This window comes from Phaethon aethereus (assembly GCF_964289735.1).
Source record: "Phaethon aethereus genome assembly, chromosome: 6".
Taxonomy (NCBI): domain Eukaryota; kingdom Metazoa; phylum Chordata; class Aves; order Phaethontiformes; family Phaethontidae; genus Phaethon; species Phaethon aethereus.
Genome location: NC_138580.1, coordinates 38,299,293 through 38,317,102, shown reverse-complemented (window position 1 = coordinate 38,317,102; position 17,810 = coordinate 38,299,293). Strand labels below are relative to the sequence as shown.

Below are 17,810 nucleotides of genomic sequence, written 5' to 3'. Positions count from 1 at the left end.
GAAGCTGAAGCATGAAAGAGAGACATTGGATTGGATTTTCCACTCTGGCTTAGGCACAGAGCAGCTCTGCTGCCCTCGGTGAAGTCAGGCTAGCGTAAAACAGGTAAGAGTCACAGAAGTGTCAAACCAGCTGTTCTGAGAGCAGAAGCACGGACCAGAAACTGTTGGGTTCAGATCCCTGGGTAGATTGGTTTTCCTCTGTGAATTCCCCAATGCCACCTCTCCTTCCCCTGCGATATGAGAACAGCGTGCTCCACCTGCCTACAACAGCGCTGCAGACAGCTAGCGAGGATTTGCAGAAAGGCAACGCTCACTGCAACTGCTGTCCTCTGCACTGTGTCCCAGCCTGGCTCTAACAGCCAGGCTGCTCTGCCCTCAGGGGACTCCAGGCAGGAGTACCACCTAACACCCTTGATCTTCTCCACATCATCCTTCTTGCACCAGCAGATCCCGCTCTTTGCTAGTGCCAGAAAGAAACAGTCCTGCCTAATCCAGCAGGTTGATCTTCCCAGGTTTATGGATTTAGTTCTGGGTGCAGAAAGACTTCCCAAAATAAGACCCACTCTGCAGCACCACAGTACGTGAAAGCCTGTGGTTCCCACGCACTAACGCCTCCACCACGAAACTCCTCTGCTTCTCCTCAGCCCTTTCTACTTTCTGATCTCCGCTCGGAAGCAGGACTTCTTGCCTAAACCATGAACGCCAGAAGTGAAGGCATGGATGAGTGTTTTACAGGAGGAAACACAGCAAGCAAAATCTGCCAATTCTCTGGCAAACAGATGCTAGCCGTCACCAGCTATTAAGAGGAATGCAGCCACGTTAGATTTCTCTCCTAGATTCAGCATTCCCTAAGTACGAGTGAGCAGACCTGATGACCCCAAGAAAATGAGCCTGTTCCATTGCAGTCTACTCCCTTGCTCTCCCTCCCTTCTGCCTCAGAAACACACAGAGCTGGCTGTCATTTGATTACTGACAAAGAAAAAAAATTGCCTTCATTTGCAGCTTGTTTCATTTCAGGTTTTTGTATCTCATTATAACAATATCATTCATCGTCATCCCCCCCAGCAGGGTGGGTAGCAGAGAAGCAGTGATTATTTGGCGACATGATTCATTTGCCTTGGGCTAGCAGCTTAAATTACGTTAGGATGCTTTCTAATCCATGCAAAAAGGTAAACAGTTTTGTACAGGACAAGCAGTGTGCAAGAGGAAAGCTGAGTATCTAAAGGGGGAATGAAACCATGCATTTTTTCCTCCGCTACTTCCAATGCATGATAAAGAAAAGATGAGAGATGTAGCTTTCAATGTGGCTAATAAGAGAGATGCGGTGAGAACCTCTGTTCAAGCTGCACCTAGACAGAAATGGTTTTCTCATTTCTCACTGCCATGAAGGCAGCTTAATAGGAAACGCACCCAGCTCACCAAAAGGCAGGAAAGGTTAGAGCTGACAACCCAGCCCTGGGGATGGAACAGTTTCTCCATTTAATATTGTCACAAAAATCAGCAAGAGTCAAGCACCCAGCAGCGCTGCTTTCCAAACACTTGAAACCAAGATCTGCCATGAGATGAGAAATTGCCAAAAGCCTCTGAGGCAGGTCCCAGCGATTTGGAGGCACAACACAAAGAAGGGGCAGGTAGAGTAAGCCAGCAGAAGTGCTCCACCACATTTAAAGGGAACTGGATCAGAAAGCTGCAAACCCTCAGCACTGGTGTGGAAATCAGCCTGCCTCTCTGCATGTACTGGACACACATCTTCGTACCTGGATAATTTCCATTTACTAATGAGGGTAATTTTTAGCATTTATCTCTTAGCTTTTGTGGAAAGTATATAACGAAACATGTAAACAGTTCACTAGGGTGATGCTTATCTTACAGATAGCAAAACTGAGACAAGCAGAGGTGAAGGGGTGATTTTTAAGAGCCAGCATTCCAACTGCCTTTGCTCAGAGACAGCCCTTTAGACTTGCTGGAGACACTAAAGCCAGCAAGAGTGGAATCAGGCTGATCTCTTTGAATGCTTGAGTGCAAATAACCCTTCCAAGAGCTCACCAGAAATCCAGCACTAAAAAGAGACGAAAAAAATTCTCAGTTATGGCTACTCCCAAACACATGACCCAGTCCTACATCACTGCCTCCCACTTTCCCCTGGAGCATCACTTACTTTTCAAACACAGAGCAAAAAGTCTTCCAAAGATTAAACTCCCCCAGTGGTTTATAATAAATTCTGAAACAAGGGAAGATTAAGTGGCCATGATTCTAGATTCCTATAATGCTCCCTTTTCCTAACATTTACCTTTGCAAAATGACAGTCAGAAGTTTTTGAGCTTCAAAACCAGACTATGAGACTTTTGCACACTGCCATAATAGTTCAGTGGCTGTTCACTTCCTTGGAAAGGTAAAGTCCCCTGCACATTTTGCAGTTTATAAACAATACAAGCCTTTCCTGAACCTTGCTTGTGCCTCCATTTCAGCCTCCAGTGTTGATTTGTTGTTGCTTTTTGTTTAAAATTCCACCCTGTCATCTTTGGAACTCCATCCAGTCACTTCTTCAATAATAAACGATAAAAGGAAATGGAATAAATTCCCCTTAATGAGGAAATTTTCACCTGGCACAGAGGACCCGGGGAAATCTATTAAATGACTGGAGGAACGTTGGCAGCATTGCAATTATCAGGAGAGCCTGCTCACTTCAGCATGGCCCTTTCTTCCACTTGACTGGCTTCATCTGATCCACAAGTTTAGGAGCAATGCTAAATAAACGTGCCAGCAGAAAGCTCCAGCTTGGTACAGGAAGGAGCACTCTTTTTTTTTTTTTTTTTATCTCCCAAATCAGGCTGTGCTTCATTTTAGGTATGTTGTAAAGCTTATGCACATCTGCATATTACTCAGGCGCATGTTAATGGGTCTTGATCAAAAGAATCAGGAATATTTTGTGAACTGAGGGCCGAAGCCTGAGCTGGGAGCATTTGGGACACAACTATTTTGTCGGTTAACATCTGCCCTGTAAGCCCCCAGGCTCACCCCTTCAGGTCACCTCTGGTTTATCTCAGCAGCTATTCATGTGGCTTGGACATGCACACAGGAGCTGTAAAGATGAGCACACTCTGGCTCAGCCCGCCAGTCTTGAACTCAGCTCCTCCAAAATCTGGAGGTGGTGGATTTAAGCCCAGACCACAGTTTCACTATGGCAAGCAAAGTGGACTGAAAGCAAGAAGTGCTTGCCTAATGCCCAGTCCTGAGAAGGCTCTTCCTTCCTCAGTAGTCAGAGACCTGGAGGGTTTCAAAAGCCTGCTTGATTTCAGGCTGGATTACGTACAAAGACATATTCTTCCTCTTTTCCTCACCGTCCCGCTCTGCTTCAAGGCTCCTAGTTGGCTTCCTTCATTGCTCCTGATGTTTTACAAGATTTTGAACATGCTACAATTAAAATAATGAGATCAGTGTATAAATTCTCTCCCTGCTTCTCTTCTCAAGGAGACAGATTGTTACCATTTTTCCCCTCCTGAGAAACTCACGAGATGACTGACAAAAAGCTGTCAAAGGAGCGTTAAGGGAAGCAGGAGCTATAAACCAACAAATCTTGCTCACTGAACAACTATCACTCCAGCACCCTGCATCTTTAACATTCAGATCGCTGGGCTAATAAATCTCATTGTGGACATCTTGATTTAAGTAACATGAACCTCACACTGTGCCCTGGGACCTGAATGACTCACACCTACGATTAAGTGATGCACTGAAGCAACAGCTCACACTAAAACACAGCCAAGAAATGGGCCATAGATGCTTCCTCAAAACCTATTTTCTAACCCTGGTGAAAGAGAGCTTTGAGGTCTTTGCTTGGATGCCATAGTACGGATCCCCCTGTTTCTGGTATTGTACATACCAATTACAGAGATCCCCCAATGGCTTTTAAAGGGCAATGCCCTGTACATCCTCTGTATCAAAGAAAAAAATGCATATTGCGTTTTTACACATGTACAGATGCTTTGAAAGAAAATACAGCTGTGAAATTATTACCAGTGGCTCTATAAGAAAACCAGAAGGTATCTTATGTCAGATCCACACAAAGCACAAACAGCATTGCTGAATAGCTGCTTATATTATATTCTCTTCATGTACTGAATTCCTAACTTGTTCCTGAGTCTTCACTGCCCCACAGTTCACAAAGAAGACAAAAGTAATCTTCCCAGTTAGTTAAAAGCAAGTACTACAAATACGTCAGTGACAGCTCCTCAAACAGTATAAATCAGTGCAGCCTCATTTAGTGTCACCGGACCTGCTCTGCTTTATACCCACACAAGATCTGACTTATGCTCTCTGACCTGTCCCAAAAGCATGCAAGTCAGCAGAAACACTGCTTTTGAGAAGAGCATGTGTGCAACAACCACTGTGGAAGAGCACAGGTTATTGATGGCCTGTCTGATCTTTCCTCCCTGCATTGTTTTCCAGGTCATCTGCTGGAGCTGGGTTCTAATTCCAGCACCTGTATTTCTGTGGCTACTCCACCACAGTCATGTTTTGAAATCAGGTCATGCTTCCAGCAAGCAGCTTTCAACGCGCACCTTTCACAGACCCAAGGACACAAGCTTCGAAAAGGAATTTGCAATAAACAACTTCTTCCATGGGCCACTGAGCAGAGCACCTGGCTACAAATGCTGGGCTGAAGTGAGTCTGCACCCTCCCACTTTTTTCTGCTTTCCCCTCTGTTAACCTGTGCCTCTTTAGGAACAACAAGAGCAATACTCAGGACTGCACTTACCCCTTCCAAGCAAACCACAGGCCAGGAGCTGTTTTCACTCAATGCAAGGACACATTCTCCTCCAAAACAAAGCTCCAAAGTATAAAGTTATCAAAACATGATTGGTGCCATCATTTCCCGCTGCTAGTTGGTTGGTTAGTTTGGTATCCACCAAAAGGAAGATCTACTGTTTTCATTAAGATTAATTTGAAGAGTTGAGATTTAAGAAGGCAGAGTTCAGTTCACTGTCCTGCCAGACTGTCTTTGAGACTGAGCAAGCTTACCACCTCTATGCTTTGCTCCTCAACTGCAAAGTGGGGGTTTATCGTGCTTGTCCTCTCTCACCTGAATTCTACTTTACAGCCTTTTATCAACATTGAAATGTTCCTCTTTGGGCAATATACTCACACTTCTGCCTGTTGCAAGATGGCCCAGTCTTCCCTGTGTCTTACTCAGATTTTACCCAGCAGTGAACTTGACCCTATTACCTCTCCTTTTCCCCCATCCCTGAGCTCCCAAGTAATGGCAAATACAATCAATTGCAGGTTCAATTGCTACAGAGATGCCTAAGTGACGCAGGAGCACAAGTCCTACTGATTTTCAACAAGGCTTTTGTCCCCATGTCACTTTGGCATAAGTGATGATTTCACTATAGCTGCCTAGCTCTTTACCTGCACTTAATGGTATTTGTCATACATTTTCCTGGCATACAGACACAAATCAGGAATCACAAAATCAGGAACAGACAAAAATAACCATGGCCACATGCAGACAAATCCTCACTGCAGATGGTCAAAGAGAAGATGCAAATTCCAAAACAGATGTTCCCTTGCATCCAGGCCACCAGTGTCTTGAGTCAAACACACCCCAGATGTTACTTCCAAGTCTGGGCTTCGGCTGTGCTCTTGGGGATGATGGTATTACTGGATGCTACTGCAAATCTGGCTCACTCTGGACTGGGTCTATAACCCTGGCCTTAAAGTCCCATCTCAATCCTCACTGCCTCAGACAGCTAGACATGGTCTGTTCAAATTTCCATCTCCTTCACCAGCTGTCAGTGTGATGAACAGCCAGTGGGATCACACCAGGGCCCCTTCCCTCCATTTTCTCTTACGGGACAAGCAAGGCCAAATCTAGGGAAAGAATTTCCTGATAACAGCACGTCCTATTGCGCTGCCACTGTTCCACACACCATCACCTATTCATGGACTGACAGCACGGGATGGTGCTTGCTCTTTCCGTGCGCATATGTATATGTGGTTTTGCCTGTGTGTGTGCATGTGTGTGGTGGGGAAGGTTATAGTTAAGATTACACTACTGAAGGTATGAAGGTAATCGGTAAAAAACAGCAAAAAAACCCACAATGTAAGTTTCCACTTAAAATGAAAAATATGTAGGTCACAGGAGAAACAGCAGAGGCACATGTTTGACGTGTGTGTGTGATATTACTGGGTATTCTTGCAAGTACTCTCAAAATGGCTTTCTTTTCCCAATTCAACTCAGTCCATTTGCTTTCCTGCCGCCAAATCACATAACCTGAAACAACTCTCTCTCCATCTTAGAGGGCCCAGAGGCAGAGTCAAATGGAAACTTTGCTGCAGCATGACAAAAGCTATATGGTCTCACCAGCACCAGGTCCAATCTTCTTTGGCAAGAGGTTCACTGGGACAAACGTAAATGGGGCAGAGAGTGCCCTTCCCAGCCTCTACTGCCTCTGCAAATGGCAGATCAACTGAGAACAGATAAACATTGACAGGTCAGAAAGGTTTTTCCTCCCATAACATTATCTCATACAACCTTTCACACACAGAAACAGACTCCCTGCATGAGTCAGTGAGGCCTTCTGCTCACTTCTGAAGCGCTCAACATGACGAGGATGCAAGGCAGCATGTGGTGTGTGAATGCTGCTTGCTGAACGCCTCACAAAGGCCTCCACCTGCCTCTGATCTCCCTTCCCCATCTGTCTGTCATATCCACTTGTTCTAGCTCTAAATTTCCTCTTGGCAGAGACCATCTCCTTGTTACCAGTCTCTACAACAGCTCTACAGGGCCCAAATCAAGACTCTTGCCAGAGATGTTACTCCATCTGCATCCAAAACCTCACTGCAAAGAACCTTCAAAACCAATCCAGAGACAAAAAGGAAGGTACAGATTCAACCGAACAGAGAACCAGCAACAGTACCTGGGAACAGGGCAACTACTTCTGATTCTGGTAACTGTATTTCAACAAGAGAAAGGTTTAAGGCAATGACAGTGTCACAGCTCATTCTTTTCAACTGGAAATAATCCTGTAGCACAGGTAAAACTCATGCCAGGCATGCCGGGGACTGGAAACAGCTGGCTGCAGGAAGAGCACATGTGTGCCAAGTCTCATTTGCATCACTCAATTAGCTTTCCCTTGGCTATTTGCAGAGATGCGTTTCCTGATCTGGCTCACTGGACTAGTCTCTTAGTTCAGGTCAGAAGTGTTTTTCCCCGGCTCTTTGCCTTTGTGCCAGTGTGCCTTCAACATAATGCAGCCAGGTGGTCCATCCCCTCCCTCCAATGCAGGTTGTGAGGCAAGACAGTTTCCTTGGGAAGGTCTGAGTAAGAATAGTGGAGTGACAATCTGCACTAATAAGTGAATGAGACTAAGTTAATTTATACCACCTGCAATCTGAGTTAAATTGCATGAATCCACTTACAGGGGAGACAACATTGGTTGTGTATGATACAAATGAAAGGCTGGATACTGCAAAAGGGCTTTCTGTAGCAGGCCATCTATACAGTCTGCTGTCTAGTCACCAGAAGGATGAAAAACTATGTGGGATGGTACCAGCTACTGACCACATTACTAGTAGTATTATCGCCTGCTACCAACAACAGAGAAAGGGAAAGCAACCTCAGTGATATAGGACAGTTCGGCATGATTACCTTCTGTGGAGTGGTGCTGGATTTACGCCAGCTGAGGATGGGGCCAACCTCTGGGGTCCCAAGTGCATCATTCCAGAGCATGCCACTCCAACAGCGAGGAAATCAAACTGATTCTGGATATATAGGTTTTCTTCCTCGGGAGCTGCACGTACGGATTTAAGGCACTCCAGACAAATGCAACATGACACGGATGGTAGAGGGAAAAAACTGGTGCAGCCAAACAATAGATTTCTGTAAACAATCAGGCTACTCCTTCTCTTTGACATCTCCCTCCACATTTATTTTTGTTTAGCTCCAGATCCAGCTTGTTCCGGGGGGCAAAGGAGAGCAAGAGCTGCTCAATTAAAACGTGCAGCTGGTCAAAGAAGCAGAAATCACAGCAGAAAAACCAGCTAGCACCGTAGCGATGTACCGGCTACGATGCGCTCCCAGTGCCATCATGTGGTGAAACGTGATTAACACAAGGGGTACCCGAAGCAGAAAATCGGCCAACGTACAGCCAATAACTCAGCAAGGAGGTTCTCCCAGCCTTGTAAACCATGAAGGGAAAGCTCAAGTCAGCACGAGGGTGGAACTGAAATACAGCCCAGTGCTTTAATTTACTATTATCTTTCCTGCTTAGTTTTATATGGTCATTTTTCTTGAAGAAAGAAGAAGATTTATATTTAAATACATCTGGAATTATAGAGGTTTGAAAGTGCTGTACAAAAGCAACACATACTGCATGATCACAGCAAGGCAGAAAAGCTTAAAAATCAATTGGCCAGGCTGGAAAAAAATGCACTGTATTTGGCCCTCAGGTGTAGTAAGTTAGGATAAGTCCTATGTTTGAAGGCTAACTCTGTCCTAGGCACATGAGTGCAGCCTGCTGTTACTCGTTGCAGGCCATCCACACTCCCAGCCTTAGCCTCAGAGCTACAGTGAGGATTTTCCAAAATAAACCAGAACTTCCATAATCCCTGAGAACAGCCAAGATGCCTAAGCACTCAAAGAAGTTCTTTTACCAAAATGAGTGTTCTCAGAAATTTCCTCTGTTGGGTGAGGCAGTGAACTGGGTTTTAAGACAACACTGCTTACTCCAAGCAGTGGAGTAAATAAATACTGAAATAAACTTCCCAGCATTGATTGCATCTGTGCTCAGGGCTTACCACAGGTTTTCCAGCAGAAGGATCCCCAGAAGCGCCACTGTGTCTTAGGACATGGATGTTGTTTTTTTCCTACCTGTTCGCTTCCTTCAGGATCTTCTCCATGTTCACAATGCTGCGCATCTTATAGAGGAACCACTTGTCAATGGCTGTGAGTTCGTGAATGACATCCACAGGTACCTCGTTATCCAAGGCCTGCCAAAAAGAGGACAGCACCAAACAGCCCCTCTCATAAATGCTTTGCAAATACAGATTTAGTCTGCAAATTGGTAGCAGCAACTACGTAGGATAAAGATATAAAAAGTACTGTAGACTAAGCTGGATGAATCAAAGGTTCATCTGCGCCAGGAGTCTGTCTCAGCAACACAAAACGTGCCCCTCAAGCAATATAGGGAGGCATGAGCCACTTCTGCACATGCTTTGGTACCAAAAGCTGGCTTCTGTTCAAGCAAGAGAGAGGTAATTTCCTTTTTACAGAGCCAGCAGCCAAACTTAAACTGATGGCAACAAGGCTTGGTGGCCACTGAGTATGTGACTTAGCTAACTACAGGGAGGCATACTCATCCTGCAGTCCTGACCCCTCCATCTGCACCTCTGATCACTCAAGTTGCCTAAATCTCAGACTCGCTGCCAACCTCCTAGCTGCAAATGTTCAACAGGAAGGTCCAGATTCTCGGCTGTGAAGGAACTCTTTGCTTTGGAGCATAAATCTTGATTTACTCTTGAAATATAAGGCTGATGAATCAAAGCATGTGGCCTTGAAATACCTCTGAAGCAAGGGAAAGCTCAGTCCTGGGTGACATTTTGCAGCTACGGCGTAACTCTAGCTTCTCTCTCTGTCCCTCAAGTTAATGTCAAGATCATTCAAATTCCCCTGCATTATCTTTCTGGGGCTATTTTTACATTATTTTTTTAATGCAACTATTTGCAACCATGGGGTAAAAAGGAACCCCACAGAGGTATTATGCATAAAACAATGGATTACAAGACACTGTAGTATTAAAAAAAAAAAAAAAAATCCCAGAGGAATATGCTAGAGAGCCTCCCAATACGACACAGTTTTATCTCCTCTCAATGATATTTCTTGGGTCTCACCAGTGGCATACAGTTACAACTCTCCTGATAAAACAACTATAATCAACCATAATGATAATACCAGCATGGTATCTTTGCTGAACTGAAGTAATCAGGCTCATTAATTTGTTACCATGCTTAATTGTTTTCTTGCAGGGCAGCATCCATGGAACAAAGCCAGAGCAATGCCACTGAAGAAAACTCCAGCATGAATCCAGGAATGAGTTTGGCCCACTGCACCCTGGCATTACTCCTCTGAGTTATCAAGCTGCAGACACAATGTTGTACCATCACCGCACGCTTCAGAAGTGCTGTGATGTGGAGACTTTGTGCCAGCTGAGAGAAATGCACAGGTCACTCAGGTGCTGTGCTCCAAGAAGGCACCACGTGCATGGACAAGGGATAGGTGCCAGCTCTCATCAGGCACTGCAAAATACTGACACCACCTTCTACCTTTTCTAAAGGATTTCCAGGCAGCTTGCCTGGGTCTCCCTCTCACAATTATTCTCTTGTCCTGAGAGGTAATAAGCTGCTGACCTAATAGCCTGCTTGCTCATAAGCAGCGGTGAAAATCTCTAATGCACGTGTTGCTCCTTTAGGGTAACCAGTCACTTACACACTGAACATTCAGTGAGCGCTTGGCACCCAACAGCCACTGCCTGCAACGTGAAGCCTGGGGCCATCACAGTGGTCCCTGAGCACTGGCAATAACAAGGCTGGACTTCTCACACGTTTCTGGGTATAATACTGGTATGAGGCAACTGGTAAGGGGTCCCTCCCATCCTGATTCCTTTGTGTTTGGAGGGTGAGGTCACACTGCCTCATCAGTGGGATGTAAGCAGGTCTTTCCCTTGCTCATCTATTTTCACAAAACATGTGCACACTTGTACGTCTTAAGGACCTCCAGCCTTCAGCCAATGGTCCCTGAGCCACACATACACACAGAGGTAGCATGACCAGATACTCCTAATCTGTTTAGGACACTTTATTTAGAAGTCCTAGGGATCGTCAAGAGAAGCTGAAAAAAACAAATGCCTTCCCCTCCTTAATCAGAGGAAGGGCAGAGAAACCAAATCATCTTCACCCCTGTGGCATAAATTTGGAGACTAGGAGAAAAGAATGAGTTTGCAGACAGTTCTTGCTCCCATATCATCACACTACAGGAGCAAATCAGTTTTCCAGGCAGAAAACCCCTGTAGGATTTGATCGGGGCCCTGGACAGCGCTCTGACAGCTTTGCTCTGTTCAAACCTCCACGAAGGAGTACAGCCTAAACACATGGTGGGAGAAGGGGGAGGGAGCCACAGCAGGATAGCGTGACTTTAGAGCCCTGCTCCCCTTCAAGAGCACCAGTAGACACTGGCCCCATGCTGGAAAGCCAAGGGGTTTACAGGACTGCCTTCACACCGTAAGTCAGGGAGAAAGCCTGGTCTCCAGGCCAAGCAACGGAGAGCAGCTCAGCTGCCTGTGCTGTCTCTAGGGCCAGCACCATTGTTCCATCCCTGCTCCTTACCAAAGGAAGTATTTAGCTGCCTGTGAACAGGAACACAAGTGCAAACTAAGACATCTGTAGTGTGGACAACTAGAAGACCAGGGCCCTGGTGTGAAAAAGAGTGTGGATCAAAAAAGTGAAAAGCCTTGGAAAGTTAACTAGTGAGGGTTGTGAGGGGAGGAGAAGACATATAACGAAGCTCCATCCTGTTTCAAACAAAGCAGACGGCTAAAGGGGACTAACTGTTGGCTTTTAAATGTCAGCAAGCTGGAAAGGGATTTCCAGGCAGGCAGCCCCAGCTGCCAAAAGCACCTCTTACTGATACTGGTTGCCTCAGTTAACAGGGACGAATTAGTGCACTGTGTCAGAGAGAGGCAGCTCTTTATAGGGAGGGATTAAGACTTTGATCTTGTTTTTTTCAACAGCTCCCAGTGAAAATGCCACCAGCTGGGAACACCCAGAGCATTCAGTGGGGCCCAAACTCACCTTCATCTCCCCAGATCCCCTGTGTTAACATGGGGCTAAGATTAACCTTTCATAAAAGCTCTCTGAGCCATGCAGAGAGACAAAAGGCAAGATTATTTTCTCAGTCACAAGAAAAGGCTATAATAAAGACCAAGCACAGCTGCTGAAGTGTGTTCTACACTTACGAAGACACACATTTCCCCAGCTTGAAAAGTGAGAGTCAACAGCTGGACAAGCCACACATTTATAGAACATCTTGTGCTTTTCATTCAGGCCATTTAGAAGAGGAACAGCTATGTGAAAACCTTTTTACAAATACACCACAACCTCAGCTCCCCACACTTATGTGGAGGATGCAATGAGATGTATCTACACACGAACACAAAGGGCTTAAAGACTGCACCTCACAAAGTAAGGGGCACAAAAAAAACCCCCAAAAACCCAAGAGGTAAGTATGAGCTATAAAAGACAGCTGTCCCCCGCTCTTCATAGAGGGTATGGACAGATGGAAAAGCTGGCTGCAGCAAAACCAAAGTGTGAAATTGCATCTACCTTGTAAAGTAACTAACCCCACATTTACCATGTGATATACACAGGCAAATATCATGGAGCTGAAGGAAGAAATAATTTGCTCCCCTTACAAAAACACCCCCGTAACCCCAACATCTTGAAAGATGAAGTGATTTGCCTGGTGTGACAGGAGAGGGCTTAAAAGAATGCTAGGGGAAGTTTAGCCTATTTCAAAGAACAGGGGATTCCCTGGATGCCAAATTTAACATAGAGTTTTAACGTCTTTTAGTTTCAAGCCCGTACCAATGCAACAATTGCAAAAAGACAGTGCTCTCACAGACTGCAGCTTGCCATCCCTTATCATCCTTTGCTTCAGTTCTCAAAAGGATCTTAATTTTTTCCTTCCTCCCTTCCTATAAATTAATGGTAATCTGCAAAACTGGCCAACTTTGACTGACACTTACACTAGTATAAATCAGGGCTGAACATTAGCCAATATTTAGCAAACAATTATATTACAGGAACAAGCAGAGGAAAGCAATCCAGGTCTCCACCAACACTCAGCTACAAACTGAAGTGCCAGGACACAGGAATGCACCTGCTGCTGAATGCAATGCGCATTGGCTAAGATAGTTCCAAAAGGCAAACACATTGCCTGAATGTGCAGGTAGAAGATGCAGGAAAATACAGATGTCAGCAGGAAAAATTAAATTCATATACCCACCCAGCTATTACATTCTGCAGAGGAAATTACATGATATAGAGAATATCTGCACTTCCACAACAAGGATCCTACACAAGGTGGTCCCAGAGTGCTTGACACAGGGAAGCAAGGGGGTAAAGAATCTGTCACCTCAGTTGACCCAGCCTGGTAGCTATAATTCAAGGGACATAGGTCAAGGACTTTCTATCTTTTGTTACCTTAGCAATTGCATATATCCGAGTGCTGGATGGCTCGGAGAGTTCCTTCTGGAGATCTGCGATGGCTGGCCAGGCTTTATTCATGGGCAGATGTGAAGTGAAGCCATCTACAGATGGGTAGCACATTCTCAGGGCCTTTTGGAAGCTCTCTTCAAAAGTGCGTCCAATAGCCATGACCTGTGACGGAGAGCACTTCCACATTAGCTATGGCGAGCTGCTGCCCAGCTATCCCCTGAGTAACAGAGGAGTGCAAATTTAGACCACAAAGATAGACATACAGAAAGGCTACAGCCTTTGGACCTCCTTCCTAAGACAGTCCTGCTGGCTTTAAGACAGGCACAGCTGACTGAGCCTTGGGAGTCCCACTTCCAGGCCTGACTCTGCCAATATTATCAACAGCGAGCTGCAGACAGGTGACTGCTTTCCGGTTTTGTCTGCCTATATGTAAAATACAGGAAGCCGCTGCTCTCCTCTGTAAACTGCTTTGAAGCACTTTAGTAGAGGGAAGCATTATGCAGCAGCATGGGTGTAGTAATATAGCAGGGTATTTCTGTTTAACAACCTGTTAGAGATAGAAACTCACAGTGGGAATTCTAAGGTTCAGAAGAAATCTGTTCCTCTTCCTTTAAATTGCATTTAACAGTGACTCTCTCCCGGGAGGGCTCTCTTAAAGGATTACTCCTCCTTGGCATAGCAGCAGTGGGGTTTCCCTCCTTCAATCGTGACATCACATCTAACAAGAAAACAAGCCTTTCTCTGTGGAAATATGTGAGGTAACAGAACCCTTTCTCAAATTTCTACATTTTAATTTCCCAGTGCAGTGAAAACCTAACAGCATAAAAATCTTCTCAAACACAATGTTGAAAAATGTCAAAGAAAAAAATAACATTGTTTTCTCTTTTCTCACAGCTCCAGGCCCACTGCCCAGCACAACAGAGCTCAGGAAAGACCAGGCCAGGCCAGACTGTTCAATTAATAAAAATGCAATAGGTGCTGCGATTTGGCTTCAAGTTCAAGCCTAGGGAGATGACTGTGCCATACTAATAGAGACACAGCGGCAAGCAGCTCTCTGCTTCAAAGACACCCTCTCCTACTCAGAGATCCTGGAGACCACCTTTTTTGCTGAGTACCTTCACCAGCTGCAAACTGCACCTCTTAAGCTTCTCCATCCCTGTTTCAGTTCACCCCCCAGCAGTCATATACCTGCACAGTTGGAGCACTGACTCTTCCTATACTTTCCCACTCCCTTTACCCAGCACCCTTCCTTGAGAAGGACAGGGGGTTCATGCAGTTCTGCTTTTGTGATATATGACCACAGGAAGGACTTGATACTTCCTTCTGCAAATGTGTATGGCCAGGAAGTGTTTACAGCTGATGGTGCACAAGGCAACTGTATTTAGGAACCCCAGCTCTACTGAACAGTCCAAAAACCCCTAAGCAGAGAGGGTTAATATCAATAAGCATCAACTCACTGAAATAAAAACAAACCTCATTGCCATTAAAAGCCAAAACTGCCATTGGAAAAAAGAAGTTCTAATTAATCCTTCCAGCTGTGATGAAGACTTGTTGTCTGAGCAAGGTAGAATTGATGTTAAGAAGGTCTCATGTGTCAAAATCATTTAATAAAATAGCTACTTGAAAAGCATTTGGGAAAAAAGGCAGCTGAAAAAAATACACAATTAATTATTTTGCTTTGGTAGCTGATACGTAATTAACTAATTAAGTGGGTAAATTACCCATTTTGCTTCATTTCTCTCTTCTTAAAACATGGTCTGAAAATGCTGTTATTGTCCCAGACACCTTAAAATCGGGGTTTCAAAGTAACACTGTCATGTTCCAGATATAAGAGACTTAATCACCAAGAGAAGTCAAAACTTCAGAGCAAGATTTCAGGTTGTGTTTGGATTTCAAGAGCAGAAGTAGGCTGAGATTTGGCATATAGTTTTAACAGAGAAGACAAATAACTATGGGAAAAACCGAGAACTGTGGCTCATCAGCATCACTGAAAATCTTAACAGACTCTTGAAGTTATACTCCAATTAACCACCACTACAGAACCCCAAACAAAAAATACCTCTGAGAGTCCTGTAGTGAGTGTTAAGAAAGAAGTCACCCTCAGGTCATCCAAAGTGGTCTCTTCCCTTAGGAGTCAAACTATTTATGAATCCACACTGTGATATCCAAGATTACACAGTCCTAACTCATTTCAATTAATTATAGTACTGGATAAAAATCATTTGAGCTGAGTAAGTATCTTCAAAAGCCTTTAGGTCCCTTGAAGGTAGCTATTCTGAGGGTGTCCAGGAAGAAGAAATGACTTTCCCAACTGGTGGAATAAAAGAGAAGGAGAAAGTCTGGCACTCACCTCTCCCACACTCTTCATGGAGCTTCCAATCCGGTTGGACATATGCTGAAAACGGTCCAAATCCCAGCGGGGTATCTTGGTAACAACGTAATCCAGGCTGGGCTCAAAGCAGGCAGAGGTTTTTCCTGTCACCACATTCTTGATTTCTGGCAAGGGGATCCCCAAGGCAATTTTGGCAGCAATGAATGCTAATGGATACCTGCCACAGAGGAGAAGTAGAGAATAGTAGAGTGGGAAGTACTTTGCTTTTGCAAATCCCAGGAGTGGACCAAATTAAACAGATATGAGGTCATCTTCCCTCCTCAACACAATGGAAGGTTACTTGTGCTCAAGCACAGCAGGGCCTGACCAGCTTCCTACCTTAAGACATTGTCGAGCTACCTGCCTAGACCTGGGACTTGCTTTATTACCTGCAAAGCCACCATTTTAAGTATCTGTCACACCCACAGGGAGACCACATAAACAGATATGTTTTGCTGCAAGTCTATCATCCAAAAAGAAAACAATCAAATGACCACTGTCCAACATCATGGCTTATCTCCAGTCTGCTATGGTACTTCAACAACCACAAGAGCTGTTGAAAACTGTAAATTAGAGATTAATTTGTGCCTCTCAACAGCATCTGCAAAGTGCAATTAAGAAGCCAATTTTTAAACAGCCTGCTCTGACCATCCTTATCTTGATTAGTTTATGATTAGCCAACAAAACAAAGGCAGCTAGCAACACCATTTGCATCAATCTGACAGACAGCTCATTAATAACTGTGTCCTCTGGGTCCCAGAGATGATTTGCAGCTGACATATGGATACAGTGGATATGCTTTGTAAGGACAGCTATTAGGCTCCCACACACACCTCCTGGGAGTTTTTCCATTTGTAGTAACAGCATCGGCAGGCTGGAATGGACCGGGAGGGCTCACTTAACCCCTTCTTCCATCTCCCAGTAGGACTGACTCTCCAAGGGTCAATCCTAGCAGATGCTGACAAGAACTGTTCTCAGAAGCTTCCCATGCAGAAATCTGCACCTTACTGACCTGAGCACTCCAGAGTTTTCCCTAACAGTCAACTTCAGTCTTCCCTGCTGCAAATTAAGCCTGTGCCTCCTTGTCTTAACTGCATGGAGATAGATGCAGGAACTCTTCTTCCTTGCAGCTGTCACTTACATATTTAAATAACACACTGATGCAAGTCCCTTATCATGATTTTCTTTCTGTTGTTCTCCCCTCAGTTTTTGTTTATTCATTTGTTTGTTCTGTAGTATTTTGGTTTTTCTAAATAATCTTACCCTGTCGCCTTAGAGGCCAAAGCTGAACTTCTCGAGAGTCTGGCATTAACTTCAATGATGTAGTACTCCAGGGAAGTTGGATGCAGGGCAAACTGGATATTACACTCTCCCACGATGCCCAAATGTCGGACAACTTTGATGGCACGATCCCTCAGCATCTGAAATTCCTCATTAGTGAGTGTCTGGCTTGGAGCCACTACAACAGAATCGCCTGTTTGTCACAAGGTAGCAAAGAAGAAAAATGAGAAGCAGCTCAGCAGCAGTAAATTCTAGCCACACAGGTCACTTTCTTTGCTAACCCATTGCTAGGAATGAAGTTACCAGAGACAATCAAATCTGTGGAGGCACAGTTGATGAGAGCACAGATAGTTAGAAGCACAGAGCTGGGGTAGGTTTAGCCTGACAATATCTGTTTCACACCCTAGCTGGCTGTATCCAAGACCTGAAGAGTATTTCTAGAGCCCCCTTCATCAATCACATAACTATGTCAATAATAGCAGGCAGAAGGGCACTGCATAGAAAAGTTAATGAGCCATTTCCAGTGAGCCACCCTGTGCCCGGCCTACCTGTGTGGACTCCCATAGCATCAATGTTTTCCATATTGCAGACAGCAATGCAGTTATCAGCAGCATCTCTCACAACTTCATACTCGATCTCCTTCCAGCCAACAACTGACTTTTCCACCAGAATTTGGTTAGTCATTGCAAATGCCTGGTAATATGTTAGGGAAAATGAACAGTAAAAAAAGAAAACCTTATTAGAACATCTTCCAAGTTATAAGACTTCTGTGGCTTTTCTTCAGACATCCCAGACCAACATGAAAATTGAAAGATGAAGATAAATGAAGTTCATAGCACCAATAACAAGAACTTTATATTTCTCTTTAAAAAAAAATAAATTTGCA

At 44.6% G+C, this 17,810-nt stretch overlaps 1 protein-coding gene across 1 annotated transcript in view; it reads right to left on the bottom strand.

Moving 5' to 3' along the window:
- The window catches only part of CPS1 (carbamoyl-phosphate synthase 1), a gene marked incomplete at both ends in the record, with an annotated part of 94,945 nt that overhangs the window by 38,806 nt on the left and 38,329 nt on the right, over positions 1-17,810 (bottom strand). The window contains 5 exons of the mRNA XM_082001397.1: positions 8,873-8,991; positions 13,258-13,434; positions 15,623-15,821; positions 16,907-17,117; positions 17,473-17,617. Coding sequence (XP_081857523.1) covers positions 8,873-8,991; positions 13,258-13,434; positions 15,623-15,821; positions 16,907-17,117; positions 17,473-17,617 — 851 coding nt within the window. The remainder of the gene's footprint in view (positions 1-8,872; positions 8,992-13,257; positions 13,435-15,622; positions 15,822-16,906; positions 17,118-17,472; positions 17,618-17,810) is intronic.